The sequence below is a fragment of the Caretta caretta genome, chromosome 2 (genome assembly GCF_965140235.1).
Source record: "Caretta caretta isolate rCarCar2 chromosome 2, rCarCar1.hap1, whole genome shotgun sequence".
In the NCBI taxonomy this organism is placed as follows: Eukaryota; Metazoa; Chordata; order Testudines; family Cheloniidae; genus Caretta; species Caretta caretta.
The window spans coordinates 200,131,366-200,146,539 of record NC_134207.1 but is presented as its reverse complement, the minus strand read 5'-3'; the positions used below and the strand labels follow the sequence as shown (position 1 = coordinate 200,146,539).

Genomic DNA, 15,174 nt, shown 5'->3' with positions numbered 1-15,174 from the left:
CCAAGCAGGGAGAAGTTTGACATTGTAAAGCATCATAATATAGTTTTGATCCACTCAATTAAAGCAAATGAACTACTGCTGTTCAGTAATAATGTAGGAAATGTAAACAATATCTCCTGTTGATTACATCAAACTAAAAAAAAAAATCAGTGCACAATGAGGATAATTTTTTTTCACTCGAATTTGTTTAAGTAAGTACCAGTAAGCAAGTTTCCAATTTTAATGTGGTCTGTGAGGTTTAGCTCATGGGAACCCTGTAATAAAGCTGTAATAGGGCTAACATGAAGCAGCCCTTTCTAGAATTTTCTTTTGAAGTTGTGTAGTACTTAACTACTGATGTTTCTTGTTGCATTGAACTGGTGCTATCTGAAGGGATGTGCATTTTTATTTTTGTTTGTAAGGACAAATGGGGAAGTTGGTACTTCTTCCCAACATCCAGATCCACAGAATGGGATTTAAAGACACAGAAAATCATTTTACCTCCTTCTCCAGACCCTTGCAATACAGTGTGCGCCACTTAGTCTTAACAATGGCTCAGATATGCAGGTATAAGATTGTAATGAAGCTTGGAAACAAGCTATCTACTTTTTATTACAGTCCTAACCTCTACATTGTGTATTAAATATCACATTGTTGAGATTCAACTATCTTTAAATCTATGGAATCATATTTATTCAAATTGGTTTTGTAGCTTTACCTCCTAAATGTATGTATCCTTTTTATTGCACAGCGCTGGCCCCAAAGGCGATAACATCTATGAATGGAGATCAACTATTTTAGGACCTCCAGGCTCAGTATATGAGGGTGGAGTTTTCTTCCTTGATATCACATTTACACCAGAATATCCCTTCAAGCCTCCAAAGGTAAGAGAGACAGCCTAACACTTTACTACCCAGTGATCTGCAGGATGTTTGCAGCATACTCAACATTCATGGGACACAGTCAATTTGAAATCCAGTTGATATAAGAAAATGAGTTAAACCTGGTTTCAAGAACCACACCTGGAATCCCCTGCCCAGTTTTGGTGGGGTTTATTTTTCAATCATCTCTTTTCTGGTTTTTTTTGTTTTTGTTTTTTAAGTATTTTTCCCTTTCCCTGTTGCACAAACATGGGAAGCTGACTGACTACACAGGGGAAACTATGAAACCAAATATACAAAAAGTGCTGTGAAAGAAAGAAAACAAACTGGAAAAATAGAGGCAAATATTTCTTTCTCTCATCTCTTTCAGTTACAGTAAACTTTAAGGTGTGTTTTGTAACAACAGTAGGTTAAAAGATTTCAAGCAGAAATATGGTTTTTAAGGCCCTGGTTCTTTTAGGGATTTGCTAATAGTTGATTTATGTGCATAATATCAATTTCTTAGTAGTGCTTTTCTGGATTCTGGATACAAGTTATATTTTGGAAGCTTGTCGTATTCTGTGTTGTTGGGTTCTATCACAAATCCAATACTAATGTAAGTAGATGTTCCTTTATGGTTCACACATTTAGGCCAATATGTTTGGGGATTCTTTAGGACAGTCTCTTAAGATAGGAAATTGCCGAATAAGGTTGCCTAAGGGTGTTTCCGGGTCTCATTGCTTTAGTATTTTTTTGTTGGCGGTGATGGTCATAAGGAAAATCCTAAGAGGATGTCAGCTGAAATGGATATATTCAGCAATGTTTCTTTCCAGTTGCTTCACCTTAGGCAGAAGTATGCTGCCATGAGAATCCTATATCCTATGGTGCTAAAGGTTTGGTTGCCATTTCATTGGCACTTTAGCTTGTCTATCCCAAAACGGGAAGAGCAAGTGCCATTAATCTCCATGAATGGGTCTGAGGCTGCAGACATAGAAGTTTTTAAAAATGAAAGTTGTTTCAAGTTCGGACTTAAAGTAAGCCAGTCAGTGCAAGAAACTTACAAAAAAGCCTATGACAGTGGCCAAAGTGTCTAGTTTTAGTATGTATAATGTAAATAATTTGTATTTATGGAGCACATTACATATTTAGAGTTCTGTGTTAACATTAATCCTCACACTATTCCTGCAAGATAGAACTATTATCCCCATTTTGCAAGTGGAAGAGAGTGAAATACAGAGAGGGCGATTCAGGCTCTGGTTAGACAGGCACATGCTTAATTGCCCAAGGCCACCCAGAAAGTCACAGAGTCCAGATTAGAATTGAAGAGCTTTTGGCTGTTAAACTGTACTTTGTCCTCAAGGCTGCTGCTACTCTTCTGCAATATTACACCATGTAATTTCTCCAGTTCCCAAGAGTAGCATTACGGTGAGGCTGCATTTGATTTGTGTTGAGGTGAAAATAGTAGCTTGGGTTGACCCAATCTGTGCTTTGATTTTTTTTGTATTAATAACCTCTAACTGCTTTTTCCCCCCAATCTCACTTTGCAGGTGTGTGTGTGTGTATGTGTGTGTATATAGATATAGATATATGGATATATATGGATATATATGGATATATATAGATATTACCTTATCCTACCACTTATCTTTGTGAGTCATGGGATCAGCTTCTTTGTCTCTTTTTTCCTAATGCAATAGTGGTTTCACATCAGTGCAGTGACCAAGACGAAGCTCTTTCAAGTGGGACCTTTCCGGGGGGAGGGGTGTTCAGTTTCATTATATTTTCTGCTCTTCTTCCATATGGCTTAGTGTTCTCTTGGCTTCAGATATCTCTCTGTATTGTCTTAATAGCTCAGTGTTTTCCAGATCTGATTTGATTTTGTTGTTATTGTGTTGATTTTTCACCAATGATATAAATGCTGGAGTGATCACAAACTTTTACTTTAAACTAGGGCTGTCAGGCAATTAAAAAAGTTTATTGTGATTAATTGCACAATTAAACAATAATAGAATACCATTTATTTAAATATTTTTGAATGTTATCTACATTTTCAAATGTATTGATTTCAATTATAATACAGTGTACAGTGCTCACTTTATATTTATTTTTGATTACAAATATTTGCACTGTAAAAACAAAAGAAATAGTATTTTTCAGTTCACCTAATACTAGCACTGTAGTGCAGTCTCTTTATCATGAATGTTGAACTTACAAATGTAGAATTATGTAAAAAAAACAAACCTGCATTCAAAAATAAAACAATGTAAAACTTTAGAGCCTACAAGTCCACTCAGTCCTGCTTCTTGTTTGGCCAATCACTAAGACAAACAAGTTTGGTTACAATTTTCAGGAGGTAATGCTGACCGCTTCTTTTTTTACAATGTCACTTGAAAGTGAGAACAGGCATTCGCATGGCACTGTTGTAGCCGGCATTGTAAGGTATTTATGAGCCAGATGAGCTAAAGATTCAATGTCCCTTCATGCTTCAACCGCCATTCCAGAGGACATGCATCCATGCTGATGGTGGGTTCTGCTTGATAACGATCCAAAGCAGAGCAGTCTGGCGTATGTTCATTTTCATTATATGAGCCAGATGCCACCAGCAGAAGATTGATTTTCTTTTTTGGTGGTTCGAGTTATATAGTTTCCGCATTGGAGTGTTGCTCTTTTAAGACTTCTGAAAGCATGCGCCACACCTCATCTCTCTCAAATTTTGGAAGGCACTTCAGATTCTTAAACCTTGGGTCTAGTGCTGTAGCTATCTTTACAAATCTCACATTGGTACCTTCTTTGCATTTTGTCAAATCTGCTGTGAAAGTGTTCTTAAAATGAGCATGTGCTGGGTCATCATCCCAGACTGCTATAACATGAAATATATGGCAGAATGCAAGTAAAACAGAGCAGGACACATACAGTTCTCCCCCATGGAGTTAAGTCACAAATTTAATGAGCATTATCAGCATGGAAATATGTCCTCTGGAATGGTGGCCAAAGCATGAAGAGGCATATGAATGTTTAGCATATCTGGCAGGTAAATACCTTGCAACACCGGCTACAAAAGTGCCATGAGAACGCCTGTTCTCATTTTAAGGTGACATTGTAAATAAGAAACAGGCAGAAGTGTCTTCTGTAAATGTAAACAAACTTCTTTGTCATAGCGACTGGCTGAACAAGAAGTAGGACTGATTGGACTTGTCGGCTCTAAAGTTTTACATTGTTTTATTTTTGAATGCAGTTATGTAACAACAACAAAAATCTACCTTTCTAAGTTACATTTCACGAAAAAGAGATTGCACTATAATACTTGTATGAAGTGAATTAAAAATACTATTTCTTTTGTTTATCATTTTTAGAGTGCAAATATTTGTAATAAAAATAATAGTGAGCACTGTACATTTTGTATTCTGTGATGTAATAGAATATCAATATATTTGAAAATGTAGAAAAACATCCAAAAATACCAATTGAAATTTATTATTCTATTGTTTAACTGTGTGATTAATCACAATTTTTTAAATCGCTATAAAAATTGAGTTAATCGCATGAGTTAACTGTGATTAATCAAAAGCACTACTTTAAACATATTTGTACATTTTTTTTAGATTTTATTTTTATGTTTTCCATGTCACTGGCTTTTGTATCATCAACAAAAATTGTACATGGTGAACAGCTAGTCTATATGTGCATTAAAAACATCAGAGGTCTGAGTTTCTACTTAAGTGCAAATCACTTAAATCCTTTCCTCATTGCCTCAGTTAGGCAGAGCTCCTCTAACTGGAAAACAGTCACTTTCATAGAATCATAGAATATCAGGGTTTGAAGGGACTTCAGGAGGTCATCTAGTCCAACCCCCTGCTCAATGCAGGACCAATCACCAACTAAATCATCCCAGCCAGGGCTTTGTCAAGCCTGACCTTGAAAACCTCAAATGAAGGAGATTCCACCACCTCCCTAGGTAACCCATTCCAGTGCTTCACCACCCTCCTAGTGGAAAAAGTTTTTCCTAACATCCAACCTAAACCTCCCCCACTGCAACTTGAGACCACTATTCCTTGTTCTGTCATCTGGTACCACTGAGAACAGTCTAGAGCCATCCTCTTTGGACCCCCCTTCAGGTAGTTGAAATCAGCTATCAAATCCCCCCTCATTCTTCTCTTCTGCAGACTAAACAATCCCAGTTCCCTCAGCCTCTCCTCATAAGTCCCCTTATAATTTTTGTTGCCCTCCACTCGACTCTTTTTCCAATTTTTCCACATCCTTCTGGTAGTTTGGGGCCCAAAACTGGACATAGTACTCCAGATGAGGCCTCACCGATGTTGAACAGAAAGGAATTATCACGTCCCTCGATCTGCTGGCAATGCCCCTACTTATACAACCCAAAATGCCGTTGGCCTTCTTGGCAATAAGGGCACACTGTTGACTCATATCCAGCTTCTCATCCAGTGTAACTCCTCCCAGTTTAGTGTCATCTGCAAACTTGCTGAGAATGCAGTCCATGCCATCCTCCAGATCATTAATGAAGATATTGAACAAAACTGGCCCAAGGACCGACCCTTGGGGCACTCCACTTGATACCAGCTGCCAACTAGACATGGAGCCATTGATCGCTACCCATTGAGCCCAACAATCTAGCCAACTTTCTGTCCGCCTTACAGTCCATTCATCTAGCCAATACTTCTTTAACTTGCTGGCAAAAATACTGTGGGAGACCGTATCAAAAGCTTTGCTAAATTCAATGAATAACACATCCACTGCTTTCCCACCCATGCACAGAGCCAGTTATCTCGTCATAAAAGGCAATTAGGTTAGTCAGGCATGACTTGCCCTTGGTGAATCCATGCTGACTGTTCCTGATCACTTTCCTCTCCTCTAAGTGCTTCAGAATTGATTCCTTGAGGACCTGCTCCATGATTTTTTTGGGGACTGAGGTGAGGCTGACTGGCCTTTAGTTCCCCAGATCCTCCTTCCCTTTTTTAAAGATGGGCATTATGTTAGCTTTTTTCCAGTCTTCCGGGACCTCCCCCGATCACCATGAGTTTTCAAAGATAATGGCCAATGGCTCTGCAATCACATCCGTCAACTCCTTTAGCACTCTTGGATGCAGCGCATCTGGTCCCATAGACTTGTGCTCATCCAGATTTTCTAAATAGTCCTGAACCACTTATTTCTCCACAGAAGGCTGGTGACGTCCTCCCCATACTGTGCTGCCCAGTGTAGCAGTCTGGGAGCTGACCTTATTCGTGAAGACAGAGGCAAAAAAAGCATTGAGTACATTAGCTTTTTCCACATCCTCTGTCACTAGGTTGGCTCCCTCATTCAGTAAGGGGCCCACACTTTCCTTGACTTACTTCTTGTTGCTAATATACCTGAAGAAACCCTTCCTGTTACTCTTAACATCTCTTGCTAGTGGCAACTCCAGGTGTGATTTGGCCTTCCTGATTTCACTCCTGCATGCCCGAGCAATATTTTTATATTCCTTCCTGGTCATTTGTCCAATCTTCTACTTTTTTGTAAACTTCTTTTTTGTGTTTAAGATCAGCATGGATTTCACTGTTAAGCCAAGCTGGTCGCATGCCATATTTACTATTCTTTCTACACATCGGGATGGTTTGTTCCTGCAACCTCAATAAGGATTCTTTAAAATACAGCCAGCTCTCCTGGACTCCTTTCCCCGTCATGTTGTTTTCCCAGGGGATCCTGCCCATCCTGCCCCATGCTTTGATAAGCATCCATAAATTTTGGTCAGTCTATACCACTGATGATTTTTTTTTCTTGTTCTTACATTAACAAATATGGCTTATGCTTTAATACCAGATAGTTAACCTTCTGTACTGAAAATCGGTCTGAAAAAAGTTGTTTTCTCAGGCTACCCAATTTTCATCTCCCGTGCTCAGAGCCAGTGTGCATTTGCAAATTGGAATGCTTGAACTTTCTGTGAATTTGGTCTTTAGTTCATTAACCTGGAAATAGGTTTCAGAGGAACAGCCGTGTTAGTCTGTATTCGCAAAAAGAAAAGGAGTACTTGTGGCACCTTAGAGACTAACCAATTTATTTGAGCATGAGCTTTCGTGAGCTACAGCTCACTTCATCAGATGTATACCGTGGAAACTGCAGCAGACTTTATATACACACAGAGAATATGAAACAATACCTCCTCCCACCCCACTGTCCTGCTGGTAATAGCTTATCTAAAGTGATCAACAGGTGGGCCATTTCCAGCACAAATCCAGGTTTTCTCACCCTCCACCCCCCCCCACACACACACACAAATTCACTCTCCTGCTGGTGCTAGCCCATCCAAAGTGACAACTCTTTACATAATCAAGTCGGGCTATTTCCTGCATAGATCCAGGTTTTCTCACATCCCCCCCACCCCCATACACACACAAACTCACTCTCCTGCTGGTAATAGCTCATCTAAACTGACCACTCTCCAAGTTTAAATACTGGAAATACTCATGCTTCCTTTTTGAAAGGTTTTATGGTGCATTTTAACAAACTGCCATCTGAAAGCTGGGGAGATAATAATTTAGGAAAATCAGAGCTGAAGGTCAAAATAGTGAAGTATTAACCCAACAGTGGGATGGAATTGGAGGCTGCTTATGAGCCAATAGCAAAGTCTTGCCTGGGAACTGTACATGCATTGGACTTCCATTCTTCCTTGCCCGCCCTTATCCTGAATGGAGTGATCTGTTTTTTCAATTTCCTGTATCACCAGGTGAGGTCACCCAACTGCTTGGCCTGATGTACATGACGTAGACTAGGAAGCACTCATTGGGGTATATGAAGCAAAGAAATAGATGCCTTTTTGGTTTCTGTATATTGTACCTTTTAAAGCTTTTGATGTGCAGAGATCAGCAACTGGTTTTGTTCTCAATTGCTGTTGCCTGTTACAGAGGAGAGAGAGAGAAATACTGTGCTGTCTCCTGGACATTATTTTGTTGTTTCCATACATAATATGCAAAAGCATGTACTTTTGTTCAATTGAAAATCAGAGTTATTTATAAAGAATGAAGTGTAATGTCTCCATGAGAGAGCATAGTGTGGGGGTGTCTCTTGTGTCACAGGCTACTGTGCCTCTGAGAACACAAAGACTGCAGCACTCTGCATAGCAGGCAAGTTCTTGGAAACTTAAAGATGCAGTGCCCAGGAAACTAGAGGCATTCGTTTCGTAGTTATGCATGCCACACCCCTACCAGTGCTCCCACTCAGAGACTGAGTGAGAGGGAGGGGCACAAACAGTGTTTTTTCACATTGCTGAATGCTAGAAGGATCCAGGAACGCAGTAGAACAGCTATGAGGGAGGACAGACGAGTTTAACATGTGGGCCAGTCTAATCCCAGAAAAAACACTGGTGCATTCTTCTTATGCCACACGCCTCCTGAATGTGTCAGAACTACCCTTGTTACCAATAAATAGACAATGAGATTCATGGGCATGGACAGCTGGCAAATTCTGAAGATTTAGGGCATGATCTGACAGCTCTTACTCGGGTGAACAGTTATAATTCATGGTCATTGGGAAGTTTAGAGGAGTGAAGTTTTGGAATAGCCTTCCAAGGGAATCAGTGGGGGCAAAAGACCTATCTGGCTTTAAGATTAAACTCGATAAGTTTATGGAGGAAAGAAAAGGAGGACTTGTGGCACCTTAGAGACTAACCAATTTGTTTGAGCATAAGCTTTCGTGAGCTACAGCTCACTTCATCGGATGATTTATTTCATGCTCAAATAAATTGGTTAGTCTCTAAGGTGCCACAAGTCCTCCTTTTCTTTTTGCGAATACAGACTAACACGGCTGTTACTCTGAAGTTTATGGAGGAGATGGTATGATGGGATAACATGATTTTGATAATCTTTATTATGGTGATCTTTAACTATTCATGGTAAATAGGCCCAGTGGCCTGTGATGGGATGTTAAATGGGGTGGGATCTGAGTTACTGCAGAGAATTCTTTCCTGGGTATCTGGCTGGTGAATCTTGCCCATATGCTCAGAGTTTAGCTGATCGCCATATTTGGGGTCGGGAAGGAATCTTCCTCCAGGGCAGATTGGAAGAGGCTCTGAAGGTTTTTCGCCTTCCTCTATAGCATGGGGCACGGGGTCACTTGCTGGAGGATTCTCTGCTCCTTGAAGTCTTTAAACCACGATTTGAGGACTTCAATAGCTCAGACATAGGAGAGAGGTTTTTCGCAGGAGTGGGTGGGTGAGATTCTGTGGCCTGTGTTGTGCAGGAGGTCGGACTAGATGATCATAATGATCCCTTCTGACTTTAGTATCTATGAATCTGTAAGTAGTTCCATTGACTTCAGTGGCACCACACACGTGAGGGAGGGTTGCAGGATAGACTTACTGTTCTCCAAAACATAGCGTTGGGACACTTTTTAATGTGTTTCTTCTTAATGTGAAGACATAGGCTACGTTCAGCCTGGGTGCCTAAAATTAGGCTCCGAAGTATGTACTTAAGAATCTAAACAGAAGTGGATTGAATTTGCAGAAGTGCTGAGCTCTTTGAAGTCAATGGAGGCTACAGTTGTGCTGCCCCTTTGGAAATCTGGCTGCTTTTCATGGATTTAAAAACCTAATGTGAAAGAGATCTTAGTATCTGGTATTAAAGCATAAGCCATATTTGCTATTCTGTAAGAACAATGCGGAAAAAACATTGGTTCTCATACTGACTTTAGACACCCAAGTTTGAAAACTTTGGCCATGGCTTTGATAACATAAATTACTGCACTATTGATTTTTGAATCTGTAGCCAGACCCATGGAAACAGTATTGACTTGCTGTGTGGCCTTGGGCAGGTCACTTGAACTCTTGAACTTTTATTTCCTCATCTTGAAAATGGAAATTGTGGGATTATATAAATTCTATGGATTTAAGTGGAGTGAACAGGGAAGAGTTATGGCAGCTAGTAAATAAAATCCATACCTGTTCTGCAATAGGGGAAGCAGTATTGCCAACCCCAGACGTTCAAAAATCATAAGTTAAGCCCCCAACATCACAAGATTGGTTTTAAAATTATGATTCTTTTCATTAAAAATGTGGGGTTCCTTTATTTGCCTTCTGGTTTTTAGGGTACACTTAAGTCACATTTCCAAGCTTTTCTCTGCAACCATAAGGTCACGGAACCTTTTTAATTATTTTACATGAACGTGAGAATTCTCACAATCACTTTATCTCCAGAAGCAAATGTTAGGGGGCTTATTCTTTCACCCACTTACTTCCCTGGTCCTTCTCGCATGAACAGAGAGCAACAATACCCGAAGTCCAAAGGTGCAAACAATTCGATGTTTATTGGGGTGAACTTCCAGCAAGCATGATTCCAGTTTCCTTCCTTAGTATCCTCCTTCCCAGCTCTGACACCACAGAGCCTTACACCTGTGTCCCTGTTCCCATTCCTACCCTTAGCCAAACATGATTCCAACTTCCTTACCCCCATTCCCTGTTCCCATTTCCCCCTTTAGCAAAACATGATTCCAATTTTCTTACCCCCATTCCCTGTTCCCATCTCCCCCTTTAGCAAAACATGATTCCAATTTTCTTACCCCCATTCCCTGTTCCCATCTCACACACCCACATGCCCACCCCCAGTCACTTCCTCATTGACTACAGATTATATAGAAAAACTTGAGTTCTGCTTAGCTATACCTTAACCAATCATTTTCCTGAAATTTAACTAACCAATCCTAACATATTGTAACATGATTATGTAACCAATTATATCCCACCACCTCAATTAGTTTACACCCAGCAAAATTAATTATACAGCAGACAAGAACAATCACAGAACCAGACAGAGATTATACAGACAAACAACAGCAAAGTGGGAACTATAATGACAAAACAATACAACTGCAAATATTACAAGACTTACGATAAAATCATGAGATTTGGGAACTCTGAAGAAGGGAGGCTTGAAAAGCATTCTTCACCTCTGGAGTCCTCTCATACAATACAACTTTGACATATTAGTTATCATCTGGTGGCCTATTTGAAATTAATTTGGTCATTGCCTTGCCATGCCGAACAGACAGGTGTCCATATCTCTCACCACTATGACAGTGCTCACCATGATAATAATTAGTGCCCTCAGTACTGAGACCCCTTTTGAAAGGGAGTGGAGACAACCATCCTGCTGACCCTAGAATTGGTTTCTCCAGGTCCAGATTAGAGAAATGCAGGAAGGTTTTTCTACTGCTTTGGTTTCATTATTTTACCTGTTCTGAGTTGTTCCACAGCCGTAGAATTCTAAGGGAGCTGCAAAAGCCCCTCACTGCAGCAGCCATCCCAAGAGTGGAGGCCTGCCTCCTTCTGACACGGGGGGATTCAGCGGGAATCTGCTACAGATATTGGCCTGGATGTGCTGTGGAGCTCTGTGGGCTCTTTGATAGACAGGAGACTTCAATTTTCAACATCGCACCTTCCTATACATTCCATTTATGTTAAAGCATGAGACTAAATTTTCTTCTCCACCTTTAACTGAAATATGATTTGCATTCAAAATGAAGAGAATTGTGCAACAAAAAGAAATGTTCCATTAACAGGGAGTGATTTTTGTGGGAAACTTAGTATGGAGAGAAACTGACCATCCAGGTTGATCTTATGGTGCTTAAGAAGCATAAAGAATTCTGTTTTATCTGTACAGTTTGTGCAGATATAAAGTATAGCTTATTACTTCTAATTTTCATTTGCAGTAAATACTTCATCTTCTGTTACATTCTGTTAAATTTAAGCTAAAGTTAATTGAACTATTTCACACTTTTCTTCTACAAATGAAATGTAACCACTGTTTCTCTTGTTGCATAAAACAATCTGGAAAACAAAAGAAAGATTAACACAATAGTAATGTCCGCTTGTCGTTTTAAAAGCGGATTTAAAACTGTTGTAATACAACTAGTTGACACCAGAGGGCAGCAGCACACCAGGAATCCGAAAAAAAAACCACCCAGTTTTTTTGATTATTCTGATAGGAAAGATATTAAATGGCACACTACATCTGATTCAGCTTTAGTATACATTTAAAGATTAACTTTACAGTTTAGCCTTGCAGAGCTGGAGTTACTTTTAATCTGAATTAAATGTTGGGTTTCCTATCCTTTTTCTGTTTAAATCTGTAAAGTCAAACTTATGACCTGTGTAGTTTTACATGTTAGCAAACAATCTTGTAATTGTGGTTTTTCTAGGTTACGTTTCGGACAAGAATCTATCACTGTAATATTAACAGCCAAGGAGTGATCTGCCTTGACATTTTAAAAGACAACTGGAGTCCAGCACTAACTATTTCTAAAGTTCTCCTCTCCATCTGCTCACTTCTTACAGACTGCAACCCTGGTAAGTCTCACATACCCTAACAGATAACATCTCTATTGATACGGCTCATCTGGCATGTTAGTAACTTACATCCTGATCCTGCATCATTAAAGTCAAAAGGAGCTTTGCCATTGACTTCAATGAGCATAGGATCAAGCTCTTAGAGAAGAGAATCCCTATGTCCCCACAAGATAGCCCAAGCTTTCTGTTCTCTTTGTGGGATAATAGAAGTTGTTCAGATATTCTGTATATGTCTGTAATCTATCTGTTCTTACACTGCACTGCAAAGAAAGCAGCAACCAGAAAAATCCTGGACAATCAATCTGTAGATTGAAATTCCAGCTAAAAACAAAGTAGTGTTTTAAACACCATATTTGTGTGTGGGGTCTGCACCATCTGAAATTCTAGTGATTTGGTAATAGACTACATGTATTTAAAAACTACCACCACAAAGAAACTTCCAGCCTGTTATCTTCTCAACTTTTCCTGGAAGCTCCAGTTCAGCTTTACAGTAAATTATTCGAGAATAAACTTCCCACCACCATATTTATATTTTTAGGAATTTATCTTATATTTATATATATATATAAAATGTAATTCCTAAGTCAGTTAAGAACTGTTTTTAGTACATTTAATATTTCCCTCCTGTGTCCAGCTTAGTTAACAAAGTATATCTCAGTAATATAAAATAAGCAAAACGTATAGAAATTCTTCTAACTTTTATAGAAGTGTAGTAGCTAAGGTGTTATGCTCTGTATACTTCACCAAAAACACCTGATCTAATCTTTTCACGGAAGCCAGATTTATATTGATATAGGTGCACTTAGTGTCTGAGACATGCATACAGCTTTAGAAATGGTAAAGGAAATTGAAGCACACAGATCAGGTAAAGTTTACAATATAACCTACAAGGATGGCAAAGCATAAGTATCTGTTTTTTTACCTCCTTAAAACTTGAATTAGTGAATTCCCCCCCCCCCCATTGAGCAATCACTTATAAAGCACCATAAATTTACATATACAAATTAAGACCTGTTCTCTACTTGGAAAGTCTAATAATCTATGTACTATACAATGGGTCAGTGTTCCACCATGTATTCTCCCCGCTTCCCCGCCACCACCCCAATGAGTGCTTTTGGGTAACCCATCAGACCAATTCTCAACTTTTTCTTTTATGTTTTTCCCAGTTCTCTTAACTAAAATGAGCAGGAACTTTTTTTTTCCTTTTCAGCTGATCCCCTGGTTGGAAGTATTGCCACTCAGTATATGACTAACAGAGCAGAGCATGACAGAATGGCCAGACAGTGGACCAAGAGATATGCTACATAAAATGGATTTTTGTTAAACTCTTGCATTATTTGTCTGTGATGGAAAGAGCTGCTTATTGATTTTGAAGTGGGGGGAGGGAGGGTGCTGGTAAAGAGTAGGGTATTTCTATAACAGATTTTATTCAGTCTTTTATTTCCTAAGATTTTGTTGTTGTAACTTAAGGTATCTTGCTACAGTAGACAACTAGAATCGGGAATAGCATATTTTAAGACTGTCATTAGTTCAGCAATCTTAGCTCACATATAGTAAAAAGAAGAATGTAAACTTAAACATTTTTTTGGTTCAGTTGCTTGCGATATGTAAAAGATAAAACAGCTTAATTTTGTACAGGTACATATGTTGACATTTATGTAAAAGTCCTTTGAAGACTCTACACACTGGGTTTTTTCTTTTTGTTTTTGTAAAAGATGTTGGGATTTTTTTTCCCCTTGGGAGGGTGTGCTGGTATTTAACAATTCCTTTTTAAAGACTCATCTCATGATATGTAATATGGAGGAGTGGATATATGGCCTCATATAGGAAATGAGAAGTAGTTAATGTATTATTTTATATGCCAATCTACCTTTGTGAAAAGAATAAAGGTTTTAATCAGGATTTATGGCAACCTGTAGTGAAATACCTTAAGCTGTTTAAATGTAAGGCGTGGAATAGGAGTCACTCAGTGGATTGGTTGTATGTTGTGGGCTACTTAAGTCTGCATTTGTTACTGTGCTAATAAAAATATGTAAAAAAATGACTCCCGCTTAGTGACCTGCTTTGTTGTTTTGCTGAAATAACTTCTCCCCACTATGTTTTGATGAAAGACCTATATTCAGTACCCACTATTTTTCCTTGTAAGCTAGCTGGTGTCTGAAAGCATTCAGGGAAGAGTTCCCTGCACTGATTTATCAATGGCAGTAAACTTGCCTAGATGGGTGCTTTGTAGTAAGCAGCTCCTACTGCTTCCATTTTTGAAAGGCTTTTTCTACATTAGTATGTACCGGCTGATAGCACATGAATAGAGAAACAGGGTGGGTGAGGCGATATCTTTTATGGGACCAACTTCTGTTGGTGAAACAGACAAGCTTTTGAGCATACACAGAGCTCTTCAGGTCCGCCACAACACTGCCTACCGTAGGAATAGTCCAGCTCCGTACAGTAGAACCTGAAGGGGTCTACATAGCATCCCTGCCCCAGCACATTGCTGAACATTCCAAACTTCTTAACTTTAAGGTTAACTGTTCCCAAAACTGGTTTTGAAGTGCTGCCTATTAGCTAAAACTGCAGAGAATGCAGCTGGAACAGTGAGACTAAGGATGGGCTGCAGGTGAGCCCCTGAGGGGAATGTCTGTCACAGCTGTAATATGAGAGAGGGAGCTGTACTTCCAGTTGGAGGAGGAGAAGGAATGGCATAAAAGAGATGGGTTGCAAAACTCATTCCTGATAATGCCACTTGTACAGCCAAGTAAGGGATAGGGACAACAATCTAGCTGTAAGGGAGCTACGTGATCAGTCTTCAACAGGTATTGAATCAATGGTAAAACAAAGAACAGAACACACTAGCCTTGCCTCAGTCCGTCCCCTCCCTGCTGTAGTCACTGAACCACACTCTCAACAGCAATAGTTCACTGCCCATAGAAACCTACTAATCCTGCAGAAAGCTGTACATATATGCAAGTTTCACTCGGACACAACACCAGCGACTCCGAACAGTTTGAG

At 39.5% G+C, this 15,174-nt stretch overlaps 2 protein-coding genes across 4 annotated transcripts in view; both read left to right on the top strand.

Moving 5' to 3' along the window:
* Positions 1–14,212, top strand: part of LOC125631627 (ubiquitin-conjugating enzyme E2 E1) — a 63,648-nt gene extending 49,436 nt beyond the window's left edge. For all 3 annotated transcript variants that reach the window (XM_048838594.2, XM_075125746.1, XM_048838595.2), the window contains 3 exons: positions 731–863; positions 12,021–12,168; positions 13,379–14,212. In XM_048838594.2, the coding sequence (XP_048694551.1) occupies positions 731–863; positions 12,021–12,168; positions 13,379–13,476 (379 nt within the window). In that variant the 3' untranslated portion in view covers positions 13,477–14,212. The remainder of the gene's footprint in view (positions 1–730; positions 864–12,020; positions 12,169–13,378) is intronic.
* RPL15 (ribosomal protein L15) overlaps positions 1–15,174 on the top strand; it is a 153,642-nt gene that overhangs the window by 120,219 nt on the left and 18,249 nt on the right. The gene's annotated exons all lie outside the window — the stretch shown is intronic.